Source organism: Cetorhinus maximus, chromosome 10 (genome assembly GCF_964194155.1).
Source record: "Cetorhinus maximus chromosome 10, sCetMax3.hap1.1, whole genome shotgun sequence".
Taxonomy (NCBI): domain Eukaryota; kingdom Metazoa; phylum Chordata; class Chondrichthyes; order Lamniformes; family Cetorhinidae; genus Cetorhinus; species Cetorhinus maximus.
In genome coordinates, this window is record NC_135888.1 from 27,555,531 (window position 1) to 27,580,347 (window position 24,817).

General features: G+C 41.2%; 1 protein-coding gene across 2 annotated transcripts in view; it reads left to right on the forward strand.

The window, feature by feature from the left end:
* LOC144685592 (multiple epidermal growth factor-like domains protein 9) overlaps positions 1–24,817 on the forward strand; it is a 321,618-nt gene that overhangs the window by 71,252 nt on the left and 225,549 nt on the right. For both annotated transcript variants that reach the window (XM_078550263.1, XM_078550262.1), the window contains exon 2: positions 19,694–19,895. In XM_078550263.1, the coding sequence (XP_078406389.1) occupies positions 19,694–19,895 (202 nt within the window). The remainder of the gene's footprint in view (positions 1–19,693; positions 19,896–24,817) is intronic.

Sequence of the window (24,817 nt, forward strand, 5' to 3'; positions counted from 1 at the left end):
TGGGCAGCCGGATGGGAGCGGCAGCCCAATTTTTCAACTACCTGCTTCAAAGGATGGGAAGGAAAAGAGGTTCAATCTTTGGGGGCTGCCTTTTGCAGATTGGGGAGCGGCTCCCCAAAGATTGACTACTCCCCTTCCTACCCTCTCCCCAGCCTTAAACCCAACCTCAGACCCCCTCCCTGTCCATGGCACCGGACTTACTGGTTCTATTGATTCCTGAGTTTTCTTACTCCTCTTCTTTCAGTCCTGGCAGTGGCCACTAATGTGCTCTTGGCACTGCTGGGACTGATGGAGCTGACGGCCAATTAGATTGACTGGCAGCTCCAGAGGGCAGAGGGGTGGATGTCCCCATACTAGCCTTGTTAAGCCTGCCTGCAGTGCATTATGGCTGCGGGGTGGCCCAGTGTGGAGTGGGTTGGCTCCACACCAACTTTACTTCCAGCGGCAGGGGGAGCTGCCCCCACCTTAAAAAATCCCCCCCCCCCAAAATGTGTATTAACCTTGTGAACCAACTTTGCTCAAATTATGTCTACGCTCCTGTCATGAGAATGAAACTAAACTGGGTAATTATATAATGCGACCACACATCTGGACTCACTCAGACAGTTATTTTCCAATGTGAGTTTATTGATTTCCACAAATAGGGTTTGCTGTTGGATTGAATGGCTGGTTATTTGACTTGTAAAAATAAAATGAAATATTTTACTTTGCTCAAGTTCCAACTTATGCTTTTGAAGTTTTAAATGGCCAACTCCTTCTGGCTTCTCCAACCACTGATAGATCTCTTCATGTTTGTGGACTTAAAGCTGGTACACTATTGCAGTTTTCTTAAATCATCTGCATACGAACAGTTAGTGTGCTACTCATACAGTAATAAGTTGATGTTTACCGTCAGTCCTAGTACTTGCCAATTAGGACCATCACCATTACGATGTGATACTCATTATGCAAATTGCTGGTAAATAAAATAAAATTTTCTTTGAACAAAATTTGTGATTTATTAACAAGACAAAAGTAACATGGAAAACTAATGACCACTAAATGTAGGCCTAAATGTAAAGCTTTGGAATAATTAATTCGCAATAAATAATGCAGCTGAAGGAACTTTTGAATGTTTTTTTTTGGCAGGGAAATGGGGAACCAGCGCCAATGAATGATTTGGAGCCCCAGCAGACTCTTAGGATGGGTTCTTAATTAAATATTTTTCAGGATGCTATTTGCTCCTTAGTTGCAGCTTCTAAGATGTATCTTAAATCATGGGACAATGTAAAATGCGTCCTTATTGGCAATTCTATTAACATATGGTAGATTATATTCTGTAGAAGTACATTTAATATTCAGGTCTGTGAGATACATCTCCAAGAAATAAATGTCATTCAGCAAATGCACTTCTTGACTTTAGAGATATGGCAACTCATCCTATGCACGAATGGCATCGGCTCTGAATAGTTCAGCTTGAAAATGAGACAGATGCATTAAGACCAATCACCAGCATAGACTTCACATACAGATTAACAGTAAGGGTAAGAATGAGAACAAGGATTGGAAAAGAGCAAAACAGACAGCACAACACAATTGATTTCCTCTTTCATTATTTCCAATTCCAGGCAGAGACATGGAAATAAGCGAGTGAACCTGCTAAAAACCACTATTAGGTCATTCAAAGTAGTCGATTAGTCACATTTCAGGAAACTTAGGAGTGAGTCATAAACGATGCCTAGTTGCTAGGTCCAGACAAAAATAGAGAAATCTGAAGCAGTTAAAAAAAAAAGAATCATTTGGAAATTCTCCTGGCTATTTGTTCTGGATTTGCGGGATGCACTGAGCATTGTGCCGACTAAAACCTCATCAAGGGAAAAGGGGATAGCGCGGGAAATGGCAAGATAACCACGAGGTCAGAAGTACATCTACGCACCAAAACAAGTCTTTAAGTAGAGTGAAAAGAAGGAATTAAGAACTAAAATAGTGAAAAAGAAAGCAAGCAAGAATGAAAAAAAACAAAATGAAGGGGCGGGGGGCGGGGGAGAGGGAGAAGTCATATAAAGAGAAATAAGTTTTGAACTAGAGGGAAGAGGCTGAAAGAGAGTAACCCACCTACCTCTGATCACTGCCCAGCAGCAGCAACAGGGAGAAGTGAGAGTCTAATCCATATAAATCTATGAGCAATGGCAAAGGAAATAAACTTCTTAGAAAAACAGTTTCCAGACAGAAGCTCTGCAAAACCAGTTTAATGCTACCCAAGATAAATTTCACTGTAATTCTTCTCATAAAAACAATTTTCAACTCTTGCGATCCCCAGGTCAGTTTGTATCTTGCAAGTTATTTATTTGTAAAGTGAAATAACTATTTCAAGCTAACCTAATGAAAGAATTTAAATGCATTTTTCTCCAGATGCAAAATGGTGTAATTCCCACAGATTATTCATGCTGAATGCAATGCAACACTCCTCTGTGAAAATCGCCTTTATTGTACAGAACCTGCTGCCATGGAAATTAAAGCAGATAATGTTTAACACCCATAAAAACATACTACATTTAACATTGCATTTCACCAATAAAAATCCTCTTGTTACAAATAGACTTGTTGGAACTCTGTTTTTGCTTCCCAACACTGTGTCTGCCAATTGGAAGTGTGAGTGAGCTACACAGCCTACACTCTTCCCACCTGAAATCTGACACAGCACCCCAGTCCACGTGTGAGCGACCGACATGGTTACTGTTGCACCTGCTATTCGCCGACTTGGTGAGAGGTGGTATTGGATAGATGAGGGGGGTGCAGAAATAACTATCAAAACATTTTCTTTCCAAAGATAAGTTCTGGAGGGAATGAGGATAGATTTCATTTCCTTTAAAAATGCTATTCTTCCAAGTACAATAGACAAATTAATTAAAGTTTTTTACATTCAACAGTTTGTTGGCTTAATCATTTTTGACAGTATGATAATTCCATTAAGCTTTTTATTGAATGTGCTAAAGTACAAAAAGTATTCTGTAATTCGGTATATCAAAGATACTGTTTGAAATTAAGCTTCCGACAAAACAATGGCTGCATGTAAAGGCATTACTAACAGAACAATGATTGCACTTCAAAATTAGTCCGTTGCTTGTAAAGTATTTTCAGATGCCCTGAATACCCGATAACCTTCCAGATATGAGGAAATTCTATCTTACTTTCCAGAAAAATACAGAAAACACTAACACTAAAATCAAGCCTGAACATTTCACACACGGGAAAAGGCGGTAAAACCTGCAAAAGGGAATTGAAAATAAACCAGAAAAGAAAGAGTTTGCAGGGGTTTGAGGAAAGAACAGGAGAGTGGGACTAATTTGATAGGTCTTTCAGAGAGCTAGAACCGTCCTTGTGCTGAATGGCCTCTTTCTGTGCTGAAAGATTCTATGATTAATATCTTTCCTTGATGAAGAATGTGTTAAAGTAGAAGAAACGCTTTGGGAACCCGCCAATTCTGCCTTGTCCAACAGTTGGATCTGTTTTATTGTGAACTGAGAGGAGGATAGTGGTAGGCTTCAGGAAAACAGACAGGCTGGTGGAATGGGCGGACACGTGGTAGGTGAAATTTAATGCAGAGAAGCGTGAAGTGATATATTTTGTTAGGAAGAATGAGGAAAGGTGTTATGAAATATAAGGATGCAGGAGCAGAGGGATCTGGGGATATATGTATACAAATCGTTGAATATGGCAGGGCAAGCTGAGAAAGTAGTTAATAAGGCATGCGGTATCCTGGGCTTTATGAATAGAGGCATAAAATACAAAAGCAAGGAAGTTCTGGTTTGGCCTCAACCAAAATTGTGTCCATTTCTGGGCACCACACTTTAGGGAAGATGTGAACGCATTAGAGAGGGTGCAGAAAAGATTTATGAGAATTAATGAAAGGCTACGTTCTCTGATAGGGAGAAACTGTTCTAATTGGCGAAGGGTTGAGAATGAGAGGACATCGATTAAGGTGATTGGCTAAAGAACCTGAGGCGACTTGAGGAAAAATGTTTTACACAGTGAGTGGTTAGGATTTGGAATGCACTGCCTGAGAGTATGGAGAGCCTGAGAGCCTGGAGGCAGATTCAATCGTGGCTTCCAATAATAATTGATAATTGTCTGAAGTGAAAAAAAATCAGCGCTTTGGGGAAAAGGCAATAGAGCGGGACTAGCTGAGTAGCTCTTGCAGAAAGCTGGCATTGACATGATGGGCCAAATGGCCTCCTTCTGTGCTGTAATCATTCTATGATCCTCAGGCACTAGTGAGGAAATCGTACACATGTACCACACCATGTCAGGTTCAATTGTTGCAAAAATCTCACATCCAGTATAGGATCCCAAACTAATGTGTTTCCATAATGTGTTTGCATTAAAAAAAATAAAATCAAAATATTTGGAAATGTTAGAAAATGTTACAAAATTGATTTAAAAAATAAACAGAATTATGTCAGTGCAACATAGAAAACATAGAAGGTGAAATTCCACCGATTGATACTTTCACTTTTATGTGGCAAGTTTACATGTCAGAATCATCAATGGCTGGTTGTATGGTTCCCAGAGGATGCCTGCAGTGCCTTGCATGATTTTCTGTAATGTGTGATAGAAGCAAACATACTCATTAGAGTTTCCATGGTGACCATACTCTGCCATCCTCAGAAATCGGGAGAAAATAGTCCTGTTTCTCAGGAATGTTCATTCATGGGCTAGCCATTATAAGCACTGCTGACATAAACCCACAGAAGATTGCACACTAAATGTGCAAGTGATAATTTGTGCAGGTGATTCTGCATTGAGATGTATCTCATGATAAGAAAAACAGAAGCTGATTTTTTTCCTCATTTTTCTGAACATTGATACCTACAGCAGCAACCAGCCAAAAAACATGGAGGAGAGAATAGCTTTACATGGCACATCCATGTACAGAATAAACCATCCATTTTAAGACAAGGTTAATTGTGTGCCAAAAAATCGATTGCTAAGTCTTTCAAAGATTCAATGTTTGAATGGAATGTCCAGTGTGATACCATGACATACAAACTGGGTTCAGTTAATACTTAGTTGGGAAGACCACAGTTGGCACAAGTCAACAGTGAGGGGTTGCAGGAGGGAAAGGTTAGCAAGTGTCTAGTTGCTTACCCCATGATGTGCTGGAAAGTGTATTGCTGGCCATCAGCAAACAGCCTGCCAACACTCTCCCCGTCAGGACTCTCACACAGGACGCTTTATGTAGAAACTACATTGTAGGTCAGAAATTGATAGCTGATTCTGGATACCTAAAGGGAAAGAAAACCCTTTATCTCATTGGCCAGGATTTTTACCTTGTCAAGCAGGCGGGCTTGGGAGTGGTCACGAAGCCAACCGCTGCCCGCGATCGGGCCCTGACATCGATTTCACGCTGGCTGGCCAATTAACAGCCAGCCAGCGTGAAATGCATGCTGTAGCACTCAGTGCTGCCGGGGTGCGGGTGGGAGGAGGGCAAGCATGGAAGTGCGCGCAATGAAAGCTCCCTGAGGCACAGAACTGCCTCAGGGAGCTGAAGGTTTATAACATTAAAAATAAAAAAGTTAGCAATGTTAAAAACATGTTCCCTCATGTGACCCTGTCTCATGAACAGGGACATGTTATGAATTAACTTTAAAAATTTTTATTTAATTTTTAATTACTGTTGGAAACCACATCCTGCCTGTGAATGAGGTTTCCTAAGAAATCCAAAGGCTGCTTGGCCTTTTCGCCTGCCCGCCAACAGTTTGGTTGGATGGGCAGCAAAAAACTTAATTCAGTTAATACTTTAACAGCCTTAATATGCCTGTTAATTGTCGGCGGGCATGCTGCCGACTCCCGGGTGTGCCCACCAACCGAAATACTGTGTGTGCGCGCGATGACGTCAGGGCACTTGCCTGATGTCATCGCATGTAATTTTACGCTCGAGCAGGTTGGGCATGTGCCCACATACTCAGCGCAAATTCCTGTCCATTATGTTTGGGTGTAGCTGACACTTCCGATGAAATTGTTTTCTTCCCTTTTCCTTGTTGATTTTCCCAGCGAGGCATAAAGTACGCCTGATATGATTGGCTTGGTGCCCTGCTTTTCAGAATAGGCCAGTGAGTAGGAGATGAAGAACAGAAGCCTGGAAGAATAGTTCTGGATGTTCTATTAGAAAGATAAGTGACCTCTACTTGAACATTTCCACAATAATACAGCAAAATTTGAGAACTCAACTACAATCCATTGCTGCATGGCATTATTTATTGGTGCTCCAGTCCATAGCCTCAATGGCATTTAAGCAGCAACCTTGTTTGCGGCTTCAATGTAATATTGCACTTAAATCACTGCAGCTGTTTCTTTCGTGCCAATGCTTGCTGAGGCAAATTATTGCCATATGTTCCTGATTTTATTTCCCCCCAAACTTTAAATAAAGCCAAGTAAACTTCTGTAGTAGAAAAGTGAAACAAACCATTGAGGCCAGAGACCTTTGTTGAACCCTCTCAAAATAGAACTTGTTTATTAATGTTCTTAATGCACATTGCAGAGTAGGAGCCCAATTAAAACAAATCCCAAACAAATTTTTCAGAGAACTAAACTTTGTGCATTGTATACTCTTCAGCTTCTGATGATGCCAAGGCTGAGGTGTAATCAGGGCTCTTCACACCTTTTCATACTTGGGGCTTTAGAAAGTAAGGAATGGACTAGTAAGTTTTGTTTCAGTGTGAAATGAAGCTTCTTGTTGGATGGTAACATTTTCACGTCGAACAAATAGAAATATTCTGATAGACAGAAACTTCAGCTGCACAAGACAAGCTCAGAGCCGCGAAATGTGCTCTCTTACATAAATAGGCTGTCCATAAGTCCAATATGAGGATGATAAAAACATTTTTGCCGCCGTAAAACCACATCAATAATGTGAAATATTGAATGGAGGAGATTTTGCTGTTCACTGTTTCACTGTGAAATTGTAAACACATTCTTACATACAGGGTTGTAGTTTTAGCCAACAACAGAAGTCCTTTCTGTAGGTGAGTCTTTAAATGGAAACATATTTCTTTTGGAAGGAGAGTAGCTGTATGCTTACACTCATCAACTTAACAGAGTGCTGAGATTTTATTTTGCTCCTACAATAAGGTAGTCTATAAACGTGTAGAGCCAATTGGGAATGCCCAAGTGCACAATTATTTTGGACAGAGGTGCTAAATCTAAGTACAGCTTGTATGCAGCTACATTCCCAGAATGTGTCCAAGGTAGAGGATAAAGTCTGACTTGAAACAAGGACTGGTATTCTCCTGTTAAACTATTTCGGGATTTAAGTGCACGTTACAATCTTGGAAAAATGCAGAAGTGCCAAAGCTATTCAAATGCCAAGGCATGAGTTATGGTAAACAACACAAATAAATCATTACAATGGAATGAGACAGATTAGAAAGGGTGCTGCAAAGAAGAGTTATGAATGGGAAATGAAGGGAGGTCCCAGGGTGCTTCTGAGTAATTAAGACAAATAATGGAAGTGACAAAATTGTGGTACCACAAGTACTTGCTGATGGTTTATAGCTAGGGATGTAGAACTTACTCTGAGTGTACCTGGAACAGTCAGACTTAAAAGGCCAAATTTTAACTTATGGCTACCTGTTATAAACATGCCCAATTCTCCTTTCAGTTAAAATCTGCCTTTCACCACCTCCAAAAGTTTAAATCAGCTCTGCAGTATCATACATTTGTGTTAAAGTTTATAGCTGCTCTGACTCTAATTATCCCAACTGTCTGCTCAGGCCAGTTTTTTTCCAAACTTATTTGGCAGAGGTACAGACAAGAAAATAACTTGAGGAGCAACAACACCACCCGAAGCCAGAAGGGTCCTTTTTAATTATGCATTTTTTAATATTTGTTCACGGGATGTGGGCATCACTGGCTAAGCCAGCATTTATTGCCCATTCCTAACTGCCCTTGAGAAAGTGGTTGCAAGCCATCTTCTTGTACAGCTGCAGTCCATGTGGTGTAGGTACACCCATAGTGCTGTTAGGAAGGGAGTTCCAGGATTTTGACCCAGCAACAGTGAAGGAACGGCGATATATTTCCAAGTCAGGTTCGTGTGTGGCTTGGAGGGAAACTTCCAGGCGGTGGTGTTCCCATAGGGAGAATTTTTTGCTCGGCGAGCGGGCACACGCCAGACCCGACCGAGTGTAAACTGACGCACTGTGGCATCGGGCGAGCGTCCCAACGTCATCACGCACTTACGTGATATTTCGGTTGGTGGGCGTGCGATGGAGTCGGAAGCGCACCTGCCGACAACTAAAAGGCCTATTAAGGCCATAAAAGGTAATGAAAAGAAATTTTTCGCTGCCCGTCCAACCTTACAGTTGGCAGGCAGGCGAAAAGACCAAGCAGCCTTTGCATTTTCCAGGAAACCTCATCCACGGGCAGGATGAGATTCCCAAAAGCAAATAAAAATAAAATTTAAATTTTTAAATTTAATTAATAACTTGCCCCTGCCCGTGTGACAGAGTCACATGAGGGGACATGTTTTATAACATTTTATAGACCTTTATTTTTTATTTTGAAAACTGCTCATCACCCTGAGGCAGCTCTGTGCCTCAGGGAGATTTTGAAGCACTCACTCGCGCACAAGCACAAAGTTCATGTACGCCCTCCCTCCCCCCGCGGCCACATAGACAGCGCTGGGCGCTGCTGCTCATGTGTGACGCTGGGCGGGCCTTAATTGGCTCGCCAGCATGAAATCTCGGTCCAGCCCCGATCGCGGGTGGCGGTCAGCTTCCCAACTGCCGCTGCCGAGCCTGCCCTACAAGAGAAAAATCCTCCCCCATGAGTCTGCTGCCCTTGCCCTTTTAGATAGCAGTGGTCGTGGGTTTGGAAGGTGCTGTCTCAGAATGCTTGATAAGTTCCTGAAGTGCACCTTGTAGATGGTACAGAGTGCTGCCACTGTTCGTTGGTGGTGGAGGGAGTGAATATTTGTGGATGAGGTCCTAAACAAGCGGGCAGCTTTGTCCTGGATGGTGTCGAGGTTCTTGAGTGTTGTTGGAGCTGCACTCATCCAGGCAAATGGACTTGCCTCCTGACTTGTGCCTTGTGGATGGTGGACAGGCTTTGGGGAGTCAGGAGATGAGTTACTCGTCGCACGATTCCTAGCCTCTGACCTGCTCTTGTAGCCACAGTATTTATATGGCTAGTCCAGTTCAGTTTCTGGTCAATGGTAACCCCCATGATGTTGATAGTGGGGATTCGGCAATGGTAATGCCATTGAATGTCAAGGGGTGATGGTTAGGTTTTCTCTTGTTGGAGATGGTCATTGCCTGGCACTATTGTGGTGCAAATGTTACTTGCCACTTGTCAGCCCAAGCCTGGATATTGCCCAGGTCTTGCTGCATTTGGACATGGACTGCTTCACTAATGTCTGGCCCAGGTGATGTCATCGGGGCCTGTTCTGCCATTTTAATTTGAGGCCTGTGTGGGTAGAGCATTTATGGCTTCATCTGCTTGGCCAAACCCGCCGGGATCCACACATAAAGGTAAAATAAATGAATTCAGCCTAAAGAGGCCTGAGGATCCATTAAGACCAAACGTTATGGGTGAGATTTTGCGCCAGGGATCGACTCTATGTGTCAAAGAATTTTTTTTTTTTATTCATTAACTGGATCTGGGCTTCGCTGGCTAAGCCAGCATTTACTGCCCGCCCCCTAGTTACCCGTGAGAAGGTGGTGGCGAGCTGCCTTCTTGAACCGCTACAGTCCATGTGGTGTAGGTACACCCACAGTGCTATTAGGAAGGGAGTTCCAGGATTTTGACCCAGCGACAGTGAAGGAACGGTGTTTTATTTCCAAGTCAGGATGGTGAGTAACTTGGAGGGGAACTTCCAGGTGGTGGTGTTCCCATCTGTCTGCTGCCCTTGTCCTTCTAGATGGTAGTGGTCTTGGGTTTGGAAGGTGCTGTCGAAGGAGCCTTGAATGCCCAAAACGGAGGCACTACCCCTGCTCCCTGGAACCCACAAAGAGTGGGGAGTGGCCCTTAATTGGCCATTTTAGTAGCTTTGTTGGGGTCCAGGCAGGAGACTCATCCCATTGAGTCTAATAATTCCCCAGTCGGTCTCATGTCTTCAGCTGCTCTCATACACTGAATACACTTTCTCAGTCTTGTTCCTCTACCCTGGCTGTCTGTAGATTGTTAAAAATCAAAGACTAATTTCTGCAGTGATTGAACTTTTCTTTAAGGCACGTTTCAACTGCTTCCTGTGAGTGTAACTAATTGGTCAATGTTCACAGTGTCCATGCCTTCCCATTTTGTCTCTGTACAATGATCTCCATTTCCTTTTCTGACCAAATCCTAGAAGCAGATAAGGACCAGGCACAGAAAGATGTAATGATGGCCATAGAGTACCTGCACACCTGAAAATAAAATATTTACAGAAACTCACCTTTTCTGGCCTGGCAGATGATTGCTCCAGCCACATGGGCCTCAAATTAAAATGGCAGAGCTGGCCCTGAATATGCCATCTGAGCCTGACACTCAGAATTAAAGAGGACCCCGCTGGCTTCGGGTGGTATCATTGCTGCCTGCAGTTCAAAATTCCTGTCAGGGTGGGGAAACAGAGTGGGAAAGTTCCTTGCTCTATTTTAACTTCCCCCACCTTGTTTCTTCGCTACACATTATGAAACGCGATGCAGAAAGCCTCCAGAGGAAAAATATAATTATTAAAAGTGACTCATGTGAAATACATATCTACATGAACAATTAGTTTTAGTTGCTAAGCTGTACCTTATGCACTTCAATAAAATGTTATGGAAATTTTAGTTCAGTGAATTAGTTCAATTAATTATGGATACCGTCTCAGATTATTATTTCTGAGATTGATGTTTAAAGATACATTCAGTGCAAAATTTTGATGCCTAGCATATTTTTACCTTTTTTTGTTGCTAAGAACAGCCTTAGAGGTTCAACATGGCGTCTGCTCTGCATGCACACTTCTGCAGCAAGTCATGCCAGATGACGTAAAGGTCACGCTGTTAGTTTCTCTGCAGTGCGCATCTGACAGAAGCATACATATGCAGCATTGGTAAATTTGATGCTAGCGCTGCCATTTTGGAGTTGAACATTCCAGCTAACACTCTGCCCAACTAACCCATGGCTGAATACATGATCAGCAGCATGAAGGATCGCTCCCACCATTGTTTTTTAAAAGGTTCATCATACATTCAGCTTAGTTGCTGATTAATTTATTTTGGCTGTTGCTACAATCATACAAGTGTTTTGTGCTTTCTGGAGCTCTTTATGGTTAGTAAAGTGTACAGGGAGTGCTGCAGCAGACATTGAAGTACTTTGCTGTGTTCAAGGCTTCTTCACAAGCCAGTTGTTTCCAGACCTGGGTGCATTAATTAAGCCATTACCTTTGGAATTTAGCATGACTTGGAGAATGAGCAGAGGGCATGAAGAGTAGGACAAGCTGCTAGAAGAGGGAGGAGGGAGAGAAGGGCTCTCAGCAGGTAGCCATATCCAGCCAAGCTGTTCAGGCAACAATTCTCCCATGTGAACCTCAGCGAGGAACGGTGTGAGATGTTTGCACTTCAGTAAGGATGTCTTCACTGAATTCTGTTGCAACCTCATAGTAGGACAAGGATCACATTTATCAATAGCCGTGAAGGTGATTGTGACCATGGACTTTTCTGCGTTGAGTTCCTTCCAGATTGGAGATGGAGATGTTTGCACCGTCTCGCAATTTGCTGCCCACTGTTGCAAGTGGGTGTATAACCACATGTAATGGATCATGCAGGTCTTTGGAGGAGCAGTACTAGGCAGAGTGGGTGTCAAAGTTTGTACTGGTCTGCTGTGTGCAGCACAATGTTGCCATCTTGAGTGGCAGCAAGTGATATGGTGAGTAGCTCCGGGGCAGGCAGAGATGCAGGAGGGGGAAGATGTGGGAGGAAGGAAGGAGGCAACTAACACAGCCCCTTTCTGACCAAACGGTCCATGATCAACTCCTTGATTGCGATGCCAGTAAATGCAGCCTCAATAAGCCATTCACCTTACCTTCTGTCTGACACTATCATAGCATCTGCTTAGCAAAAATAAAAGCTAATACAAACTAAACGCTCCAGACCAACTTTCTAAATCAAAGTATGCCACATTTCATAGCAACATCAGCTCATTCTTGGGTAGTCCCTTAATACTGATCTTCCGTGTTCTTTTACTTCTCTATGTTCTCCAACACAGAGTTACCCCAGTGGGCTCAGCATGACTGGTGGAAAACTGCTGACTTTCAGTGGAGGAGACTGTAGACGGCCTTGGAGGATGACCTCAAGCAGCTCTGGGCCTAGAAGACCTGGCTTTGGACTGCACTGCCTCAGCATCAGTGGCAGCAGTCTGGTTGGCTGGCTGACAGGCAACAACAAGAGCACTGATGGGTAGTAATGCAGCGAGCATAAACCCATCTCCCTGAGGGGGTTTACTAGACTTGTGCTGCATGGAGTCACTGCAGTCTTTTGAGGTGGCACCTCAAGGATCCTAGTAATCTGTTGGAGGGTGAGTGCTGGACTGCTGTGAGAGCCTGGAAGGTTCTTTGGACACTGGTATCTACAGCCATGAGGAAGGAATCTGAGCTTTCAAGACAGCAAACAAAGATCTCATGACCTCAGTCTGAGCTATTGCAGCACCCAGGCATTGGGTAGCTCCTGAAATAAAAACAGAAAGCGCTGGAAAAACTCAACAGGTCTGTCAGCATCTGTAGAGAGATGTAGAAAGATGAAGAAATGAGTTCCGAAGAATATTGGACTTGAAACATTAACTCTGTTTCTCTCTCCACAGATGCTTCAGACCTGCTGAGTTTTTCCAGCACTTTCTGTTTTTATTTCAGATCTCCAGCATCCGCAGTATTTTGCTTGTATATTATCAGGTAGCTTCTACTTAAGCTGCAAACTAAGATGAAACTTTGGCCATCAGATGCTGCATCATGGATGGCTCTCCAAGTGTGCTAATGGAGTTGGTCACCACTTCCATGTTGGATGGCATAAGCTGCAAGCCCTGTTCAAAGCCCTGTGCAAAGTTGGTGCTGAATTGCTCCATATTCCTTGACAGGCTTTTTGACCTGCTATTGCACCAAGTATTTCATTGAACATATGCACCAGTCTTCTTTTGCACCCTACCCCAGTGAAGTGCTCACCTGAGTGCTCTGCAGCAGAATTCGTGTGCAACTTCCGCACCCACCTGCCCGCTCCCCTCCACCCGCCCGCACCCACCCGACCCCTCCCCCACTCCAAGCTGGCCTTTGTGCTACCCTCATTCCCTGCCCTGATTGCAGGCCACTCATGTCTGGTGTCTCATCACCTTTCTATCCGATTTCTAATGTATCCTCTAAATTATGCATATTGTCAGTATCTGAGTTGATGGCTGCAAGTTGCGGTGTTTTTTTTTTCTTCTTCATTGTCTGTTCTTCTACAACTGCCTGACCAAGTGGCAGCTCTTGGGTATCTGAAAGGAGAAAGACATAAAGGTGGGGCTGTGATGAGGAGAAGGGGGAAAGGAAAAGCTGTACGTTTACACCATCTACAGCTTCTAAATTAGATATGATTGTGGGACGAGGAGGAAGTGGGATTTGAGGAGGAGGATTAGGAATGAGTATCTCGTCATCTTCTATCATTTCAGCCCCACCACTGATGCCAAGCACCACCTCCTCCATTAGAGTGTGAATGTGTAGCTGTGCCTGTCCTGCGCTGGACAGCACCTGCAGCTTCTGTTGTGCATTACCTTTTATTACAAGAAACAGCCAAGTGCATCAGTGCCTGTGGTGCTATCTGTTGGGTGAATTATTTGTCATGTTTGTATTGCTGGCAGTGTATGCAAGCTGCAAGATATGGTTGTAAACTCGCAGCAGTATTATGTGCCTGAAGGTGATATAAAGCAATAAATGTTAGATATGAGTCTTCATTGATATTGTTGGTAGGCAAGTGAAGGGGTTGGTGGTACATTGACCAGTGTCTGAGACTAGTGGTGCAGTTGGTAGGATGCGGCATTTGAAGCTATATTACTGACCTTGACCACTCATGAGGTCATTGAACTTTTTTTGGAACTGCATCCAGCTCCTCGGGGCTTGGTGCCTGGCATTGACTGCCATGGCTATCTGGTCCCACTGCCTTTTGAAAGTTGTCTGGGGATCTCTGGTCCTCTGAATGGAGCACATCTCTCTTGACCTCTTCAACCAAGCCCTCTACAGTGCTTCTTGGAACTGCTCTCTCCATTGTTCCAATTCTTCTGTCTTTCCCAGGGTACATTCATTCCTGGAATAATTTCCAAAACCTGCTCCAGCAATGACAGATCTCCACTTTAAGGAACACAGGTTGGCTTTAAGTCGTGCAGGCTAGCTTGAACTCATGCTAGCCTTTCAAGGTTTTGGGCCCCCTGCTGAGGTTTGCAGCCACTTGGCAGTGTGGTTAGTGCTGGAATGGTGTACATTAGCAAGCAGAACAATGTTGGTGTGCTATCTGCATTGGAAACAGAAGGTGCAGGTGAATCCCACATCGTGATCCTCATACCCGTGTCCAGGGGCTTTTGAATTTAGCCCCGTTAGACTATTTTGTAAAGTAACAGAGCTAATCCAAGTGCAAAAATGACCCATGTTATCTGAAATCATAAAATGCTACAAGGATTTGGTAATGAAAGGCTTAAATAGTCAGTGGAAGCAGATTAATTGGTCTAAGTTTTAAAAGCTCAACAAATTGAAAACTTTACATTGATAAAATCCTCAAAGCTTGTAGAATGTCAGCCAGTGTGAAATATCAGGGGGTGCGGTAGGTACTTGAGCATTCTGGTTCAAATTGAAACCTTTCCAATTATCCCATGTTTTAAATTCATGAGATTCTGACAGAGTCAAAAGTTCCAATCTGAGCCTGAGACTCATTTCCCAGAATCAAAGGATTAAAACAATTCAAAACTTAAATCTTAATTGAAATAAAGCAAATTGAAGCAGGCTATGGTGCTGCTGAAATGACTTCACATTAATCGGAACTAATTAAAGAATTAACAGCAAAATAGAAAATGCAGTGGAGACACAGCCTGACGGCGTTTTGCTGTTGTACATTAGCTAGGCTATAGACTAGGAATATTTGGAATTAGATCACAGCATGCTGGCATTCGCAAACAGGCTTATCAAATGATACTAAGGACGTAGCTGTATTGCCACTTCTGCATCACTGTGAATTTCTATTTCACTACAGCAGAGAATTAATGGTTATTACCATAGTGTCTCTTCCTGAGCTGACTGATTGAAATAGTGTGAAAACTCCTTGGGTGAGCCATTATGCAGTGGCGCATCTTGACATCAAAATAAGGATGTGCGATGTCACACTTGGTTTGAAAACTATGCAAAGGTATATCTTGAACTTTAAGTGCTTTGTGAATTTGGAAGTGAATTAAATGTTTTGAGAGTGCAAGACACTCTCTAAAAATGTCATAAATAATGTCTGGGAGCAGAAATACAAGTTCACTGGTGCAAGTGCTGAGCTTTCTCCTGTTGAACTTGCAGTCCAACAAAATGAATCAGAGTCTGCCAGATACCAGTCTTCCCAAAGCTGGAACAATTTCATATCTGTAAGAATTAGGAACTGAATATATGTCAATCTATGGGAAATTATTAGAATTGAAGGAGCACTGTAAGATGGGGAGATGATGGTGTAGTGGTAATGTCACTGGACTAGTAATCCAGAGGCACAAGCTAATGCCCTGGGGATAGGGGTTCAAATCCCACCACAGCAGCTGGTGGAATTTAAATTCAATCAATAAATCTGGAATTGAAAGGTAATCTCAGTAATGGTGACCAAGACAACTATCATTGATTGTTCTAAAAAACCATTCACTAATGTTCTTCAGGGAAAGAAATCTGCCATCCTTACCTGGTCTGGCCTACATATGACTCCAGACTCACAGCAATGTGGTTGTCTCTGAAATGGCCTAGCAAGCCACTCAGTTCAAGGGCAATTAGGGATGGACAATAAATGCTGGCCTTACCATTGACACTCACCTCCCATGAAAGAATTTTTTAAAAGTCATTATTTTTGATACAAACAAAAAAAAATGTTTAATTGTGCAAAGATTTTATAGGCTTCAAATGGTGGCAAAAACACAAACCGAAGTGGAAAGGGCTTGATATACCTGGCCTTCTTAAAGTGGCCTTTCTTGGTGACTAAGCCTGGAAAGAAACTGATATTCTATGAAAATAAACTGCTACAGAGAATTGTAAGAGATTCAGTTGGTGGGGTGGGTGAGGGCATTACTAAAACAAGGGAAACCAGTTGTTAAAATAAATCAGAAATAAGCATCTGGTGTAGCTTTTGTGTTACTTTGTTTTAAATTCCAATTTGCTGAGACACAACTGCTTTTCAATATTTTCTTACACCCTTTGCATTTAAGCTTATTAAGAGCTCTGTGCAGAATAAATGATTTTTTCCCCCTCTATGACAACAGTAAGCACTTCCCAGCTTATGACAGTTCAGATATAACATCTCCAACTTGATTTCACAACATCAAAACAGGAGTCATTTACTATCACTATGAATTTGGAATCTAATACATGTCAACTGATGAGAAATCATTAGTATTGAGGGATCACTTCATTATTTGTGATACAAACATAAAAGGAAGTGTTTGGTTGTGGAAAGATTTTATGAGTTATTTTTTTCTTGCATAGGCTTTATTGGAATTTTTGCAAACTGCTGCTTTCCTTGTCTGCAAATTGACTTTTCCTGGACTTTTGTGTTTCGTAATTGTTATCTATTTCATGGCATGACCAGTTCTTAAATTATAGAATGATACAGCGCGGAAAGAGGCCATTTGGTTCATTGTACCACTTTCAAAGAGCTGTATAATTAGTGCCACTCCCATGCTTTCTCCCCATAGTCCTGTAAATATTTCCCCTTATTGATTCAACTCCCTCTTGAAAGTTACTATTGAACCTGCTTCTACCACCCTTTCAGACAGTGTTTTGCAGATATAACTACTTGCTGGATAAAAGAAGTGTTTCCTTGGCTAGGATTTTACATTCTGCCGCAGCGTGTCTCCCCCCCAGCGGATGCAGCAAGCCATTTAAACCTCTATTCAGTTCGGCGGGACCATAATATCCTGCCTGGTGGGAGGGGCTGTAAAATCCTGGCCCTTATGTTGCCGCTGGTTCTTTTGTCAATCACCTTGAATCTGTGTCTTCTAATCCTTCTAGCCATTGGAAATAATTTCTCCTTACTTTATCAAAACGGTTCATGCTTTCGAATACTTCTATCAAATATCTTCTTTACTCTAAGGAGAACAGCCCCAGTTTCTCAGTCTCTCTCCATAACTGAAGTCCCTCATTCCTGGGGCCATTCTAGTAAAGCCTCACTGCACCCTCTCCAAAGCCTCGATATCCTTCTTAAACTGTGGTGTCCAGAATTGAACACAATACTCCAGCTGAGGCCTAACTATTATGTTATAAACTTTTATAAAGGTTTAACATAACTTTCTTACTTTTACTCCACAACTCTGTTAATAAAGCCCAGGGATGTTTTTTGATCAGCCTTCTGAACTGTCTCGCCTCATTGAAAAGATATGTGTGCGCGCATCCCCAACTCTCTCTGTTCCTGCACCTCTTTTAAAATTGTACTGTTTAGTTTATATTACGTCTGCTCTGTATTCTGACCAAAATGTATCACTTCGTACTTCACTGCATTAAATTTCATCAGCCACATGTCTAACCATTTCACCAGTCAATGTCCTCCATAAGCCTGTTACTATTCTCCTCATTGTTCACTGCATTTTTGAGTCTCATGTCATCTGCAAGCTTTGGAATTATGGACTTTATACCCAAGTCCAGGCCATCCATGTTGCCGCAACCCCTTTAGTCCCATGGGCTTTAATGTTGTCAACAAGTCTTGTGCTATATTGATTCATAAAATTGAAGGATAGAACATGAACTCAAAGATAACCCTCCAAAGCCTTCTGTAGATTGTCAGGTTTAAGATCCTCGGAAAAATAATTCAATGTAATTTTGAATTCAAAATTACTTACTGGAAACATTCTTTCATTTCAGTACCGTGAACGTTGATAGCTGCATGAAAATAATTTATAACAGCAATAAACCTGATTTAATATTTATGCCTTAGCACAAAACGGTTTGGAGTTGAGAATAGTTTCCTTCTATTCAATGTGATACTGACTTATTTATAAATGGATTACAAGTCTAATATTTTGTAATGCTGAATACCTCTTAGGACCTAACATGCTGAAGGAAGGACTGAAACCTTTTGTCATTTACAATACTGGACAGGGAGACAACACCAAAGCATCCTAGCCTGGATTCTAAGAGTTGCTTTGTTGCTGCTAAAAATTAATCCACATCATAGTAACATCAATAATCAAGGCTTTCACATTGTGGGTCCACAGCAATAAGAGGATAAAGCATCTTTATTTCAAAACTGAAACAATTGTTTACATTTTGGAAATTTCTAACAATCCACTTTAAACCTGTCAGGCCTAAATGCAAACAATTGGTAACACAAATAGAATGTTCCAAAAGGTGACATTGTGGAGGTGGATGAAATGTTTGATTGTATAGATTGAGAAAGAAGGAATCAAAAGAGTCACAGGATTTTCATCTCTGCCCGATTACTGGATAGTTCTTCTCACACTTAATATTTTGCCCACTTTCCTGACCTAACTTGCATTCCTCCACATTGCAAACTCACTGTTTCTTCCCAACTATTCGAAATACATATGCACATATAATTTGGAGTGAGAAAAGGCTCTCAATCGGCTCATCACAAAAACTCCTTCTAACGGACAATGTGCAGATCACGCTATTATGATCCCTTAACTCCTGAGGGAGGTGAATGTCACAATTTAAACTTTCAAAGTGCTCAAACTCCTCAAACCTGAAAAGAAATTTATAAAAATGATAGGCTGTGAGTCTTAATTTCAAACTAATTTATTTGGCATTAGCCAGTTTCATTTTAGGTCTGATTATAATCCTGCTTTAACAGGGACCACAGTGCCATAACAGTATTTGATTACAAAATTCTACAATGAGCTTTTCTTTCTGCTCGAGGCTTACTAATTTTAGGCTAATATGTCCTCTAGTTTGCAATCATAATTTGAAGAAGTTAAATAACCTTATACCCACGGCTCTCTCAATCCAATTAACAGATGTCCATACCTCAGCATTTCATACTCTATTAACATTGGGTCTGCCTTAAGTTTTTTGTCAAATTACTTTCTCTTCTCCCTGAAAATATGGAGAAGTTAAGAACACTCAACAGAAAATTGAAATTTATTCTGAATTTCCCACTGGAATAATCAATCATGCAATCACCACAAAGCCAGTATAATCCAAACCTCACGATTCACTAATTATTTTCTGATCAAATGATAGAAGTTATGTCTGGCAGGGATGGTCGATCCGTCAGTGTTTCTCTCCACACTCCTTTCCTGAGACAGACTGCTTGCTTATATTAAGAAGCTCTATCTAATAGTCTGGCCAAACTCACTCCACAGCAGCAGGAAGGATACACTGACAACTCACATAAGTAACATATAACTGTGACAATCTGCTACAGGGCATATTCAGAACATTTCCTTTTTCCAGATAATTATTTGTTTTACAGAAGCTTATTCTCAGTGATTCTTTTATTGCGTGATGTCTTTAACAGATAGCACATTTGACAAATTCTTTTTTTTTTCTCCATCACAGAGTATAAATGTAACTGCAGTATTGTTGGAAGCATCAATGAATCTCTGTGTAACACATCATCAGGGCAATGTGATTGTCTACCTGGATACGTCGGTCTACAATGCAGTGACTGTGCAGAAGGGTTTTACCACAGCACCATTAATGGACAGTGCACTCTGTGTGGATGTAATGACACAGGAGCAGCAAACTCCCAATGTGACAGGTAAGCACATTATATTTTAAGCACTGCAACAGTCGAAGGGGCAGTAACTGTGTCAATCAATTGAAAACGCTGAATTCTCAGGAGAGACAAGCCAGTTACTTAGATAAAAGCTGTAGGAGAATGGAAAATAGCAACATTGTGAATAGTTCCTCCCAACTCCCCACTGGGGATTGCGAGATGAGATTTTGGGGTCGCAGGCTCTGATTCGGTGATGGCTGGTGTGGAGCTCGAACTGAATGCTAACAGCTGCAAAGCCCCTTTAAATCCTCACTTTTTTTTTTCGAATGATGGGCATGAGCTAACAGGCAGATCTTTGAGACCTGATTACTGCTGCAAAAAAAAGATCCTGTGTTTGTTCATTTAAAAAAAACCCCTGCAGTTTAAACGATTCCCACCATGCTGAAACTTCTCTCTCCTCCCCCTGCGCAGGAGCTAAACCACACCCTTCCCCCACCCACTCAACAAATAATCCCCCACACCCTACCACCAGCTCAGGAACTAAAACACCCCCTCCCCAGGGCCACATGAAGTCTGAGGCATTAAAATGGGGTCACACCAGTAAAAAAAAAATTTGGGAAACACTGATCTAGAAGGGCAAGGCCAGCAGGTGCATGGGAGCACCATAACGTTCAAGTTTCCCTTCAATTCACACACCATCTTGACTTAAACACGTATCACAGTTTCTTCATCGTCCCTCGGTCAAAAAACTTGGAACTCTCTACCTAAGTAGAAGCAATTTTAATACAGGGACTGCAGTGGTTCAAGAAGAAGGCCCATTGCCACCTCCTCAAGGGGTCACTGGATAATCATCAGCAGCAGGGTTGAAGGCTCCTATATTTCACTTCCTGCCAAGTTCACTGTTGAACCCGTAACTGAAGCAGCTAAGTACATGATGGAAATGGCAACCTTCTTGCTCTCTATTTCTTAATTAACAATTTAGCCATCAAATGAACCATTAGACTCTATTTAACAAAGGTTTCAGGGTGTATCTGTTATAAGGTTAGAATTTACCTCAGTTTTAAAAAATAGATAGTTCCCTTTTTTCGATCAACATTGGGAAGATTAAAGCTATTATCTTTGGCTTCTATTGTAAACTCTGGCTTATCTGTATTCTAACTTAATCTCCTTGCCTTGATTCTGTAATCCTTAACACTATTGCCTAACAAAAAAATTATCAATCTCAGTTTTGAAATTTTTAATTGGCTTAGTGTCAGAAGCCTGCCTGGGGAAGAGAGTTCCAGATCTCCCCTGCTCTTTGTGTGATGTGTTTCCTGATATTATCCTTGAACAATCTGGCTCTAATTTTAAGGTTCTCAACTTTGCCACCAGAGGAAATATTTTCTTTCTACCTCTGACAGTGAAGTCTTTAGAAATGTTCTGATGACTCTACAAAGGATGCTACAAAGCTGAGCCACTGTATACTGTAAGACTTACTAACTGCCAGACTTGCTGTAACCTGCCTGCAGTTGATTTGGATGGTAGAGATTTTCACTGCATAGAAATGACAGCACAGGAGGTGGCTATTTGGCCTATTGTAACTGTGCTGTGACTAACGCTTCAACCGAAGATCTAATTTAGTCTCATTTTCCTGCCATTTCCCTCTATTCTGTTCTACTTTTCTTTTTCAAATATTGATCTAATTCCAACTTCTAAGTGTTATAAACCCTTCCCCATGAGCCACTTGTGTTAAAGTGTTCCACATTCTAACAGCTCTCCGTGAAAAATGTTTCCTTATCTTGCCCCTGGTGATAATCCCTAGTCTATGCTGCATATTACTAACCACCAATGGAAACAATCTTTCATTTTCTAATCTTAGGAAATCTTTTATCATTTTGGAAAACTCCATTAGACGCCCCCTCCAACCATCCACATTCAGCGAAAAAAAGTATTACTTTGAGTTTTCCTCCAAAATTATATCCTTTTGTTTCTGGTATCACAGCGGCCAATCTGGAGCCTTTCTCATGGATCCAATGTTTCACCACACATAATGGAGTACCTAGGACTGTAAATAACACTCAACTGTGGCCTCACCAGTGTCTTGAACAAATTCAATGTCAATTCCTTGTTTTTAAATTTGATGCTCTGATGTACAATTTTTTTTTTTGGAAAAGAAAATGCTGGACCCACCCAAAATGCTACCAGATGTTTTCGGTTTACATTTCAGATTTGTAGCATCTGGAGTGTTTTGCTTCTGTTTTAGTGTATACAATTTTTATACCTATAGTCCTCTAGAGAGATAGATATTGGCACCATTAGAACTCCCCGTACCTTCACACTGTTAAAGATCTTACCATTTAGGTTATATTTCCTCCTTAACCCCAAAATATACTACAGGTACTTTCTCTTCTCTGGACTGCATCCTTTTTCTATGAGTCCACTTTGCTAACCTATGTCTCACTGAAATCTCTTTAGTTCTTCTGCATAGTTTTCCATAGTTACGTGGAATGAACAAACTTTAACATCATTCCTCTTGTGTCTGTCCCTAAATCATTTATATAAATAGGAAGTAAAGTTGAAGTAGGTCTTAACAAGTATCCCTGATTGTACTTGCATCAGTACAACAAACAGTAACTACATTTATATTGCACTTTTAGCATAGCAATACAGTCTAAACGTCCAAGTACTGCCATCCCACCAACCTGAAAAAAACATCCATTTTCCTCTCCTCTTAGCTTCATTCCTCTTCCCATTCCTCTCGCCAAACGATTACTTTACATTTAATAGCATGTGCCTGAATTCTTGCAGCAGGTCTCCTAAACAGCATCTTATCTAATGTCTTTTGAAACTCCATTAACAGCTACCACATGCCTTTTATCTGTACACCCTGTGGTTTCCTAAGAAGAAATGTGATTAAATAAGTTGAGCGCTCCCAGCCACTTACAAAATTATACTGACTGTTGCTTATCAGTGCACTCCTCTTTAAATACTCAGTAATGTCGTCTTCTGTCAAGGATTCTTACCCAAAGCTTGAGTCAATGTGATAGAAAAGTATGTACTTTTTTTGTGTCCGGCATTATACCCCAGGCTAGTATGACAGTATACAGGGAATATATTCTTGCTAGTTACTGTGTATGTGTACAGGGGCGTGCATATTTTCCATATTGGTGTTTGATTGATATTTACTATTCTCTCCTGTGATTTATGTGGCTGTACTGTAGCTTTTCACTATCTATCTGTCTTGGCAGTTTTAATTATCTGCATCTTATAACACAGGTGCATTGTGTTTCTTTGCCTAGCAAAATGCCCTTGCTATGATCTTCTCAACTCATTGCGTTTGTTCAACCATTTATCATGTTTTACCAAAATAGAATGCTGACCTTATCATCAGGGGATTGTAAGCCTTGGAACAAGGAAATCTGGTACCACCCATTCAGAATGCTCCCTTTATTCAGACATAAAATCAAAAAGTATGTAGTTCATGTTTAATTATCACTTACAGTACATCATGAGACAATCTGTTCCACTGAAATTACCCTGTTAAATGAACAATCAACTTTCAAAATGTCAGGCGTTGTACCTTTTGTGGGGATGCATTTCCTGGGTAATGAAAATGGATTTTTACTTTTATGAAATACCTCAATATAAATATATTGAATGCATCTGCAGTTCTAGCGTTTTAAAGCTCAGTATCATATTTCTCCAAATTATACTGACACCATTATGAGTTGTACCCCACATTGAATGTGTTAATATTTTGTACTATATAAAGGAAATTGTCTACTTCAAGGTGAAAGAGGTTAGATACTATGCTGGGAACCTCCTGCATGCAAAAGGCAGTACAGTATATTTTTCTTGTCAGAATTGTGAATATTAATAACAAATCATGTCTGACACAAATGGAAGAGGTCATAATGGTAACAACTTACACTTTAGTTAGTGCTGAGACTGATATACTTATGTTTTGAATGGCCATATACTTATATGGCCATTTGACCTCTACAGTTCCTTCTCTTACACTATAAAGACACAAGACCCCACACTTACTTCCATTTTCACATCTCTCTCACTCTCGAAATATAAATATATATATATATTTGGGAGAATTTTATTTTAGGGGAAGGTTATTTTAGGGGAATTCCTATTTAAATATGCCTGTAAAATTTAGTGGCTTACAAAAAAATCCCTCTGCTTATTAACCCTTTGCTTTGAATCCTTATTAGGTTCTCCAATTTTATCATTAAGCCAATGCCATTGCTGTTATTTTGTACAGTACATTATGTGTGGGATGTCAATAGCAAATGACCACGTTGTGCATCACACCTCTAAAGTATCATAACAAGAAAGATTGAATGAAAGAGTGTGAGAACTTTTAATTTGCCATTACCTGAGAAATGGAAAGACTGCACTAAAAACAAAGTTTATCCTGTGAGCCCAATATGGTAGTAATCTATTTTCAAGAGAACTGTGAATTCTGCTCTAAGCATATTTCTTCAGATTTATACCCAGTCAATTTAATAGCTTTGTATTCTGGCTCATAACAAATGGACCTCTTCAGCTTTCATTTTTCAGATTCATAAATCTTTGCTGGAATCCAATATAAAAATTGGAACATATTCTCAAATATTATCCCCAGGACACACACACAAGGATGTAATTCATGCCAAAAATCCTGAAACCTGTTCAGTTTTTGATGTAGCCCCAATGGGTGGGGTATTGCCAGGGTGGGTTACCTAGGAATATGAACATACGAGTTAGGAGCAGGAGTAGGCCACTCGGCCGTTTGAGCCTGCTCCACCATTCAAGAAGATCATGGCTGATCTGACTGTAACCTCCTGCCAACCCCCAATAACCTTCACCCCCTTGTTTATCATGAATCTATCTATTTCTGACGTGAAAAAATTCAAAGACTCTGCTTCCACTGCCTTTTCAGGAAGAGAGTTCCAAGGACTCACTACCCTCCAAGTGAAAAAAATTCTCCTCAT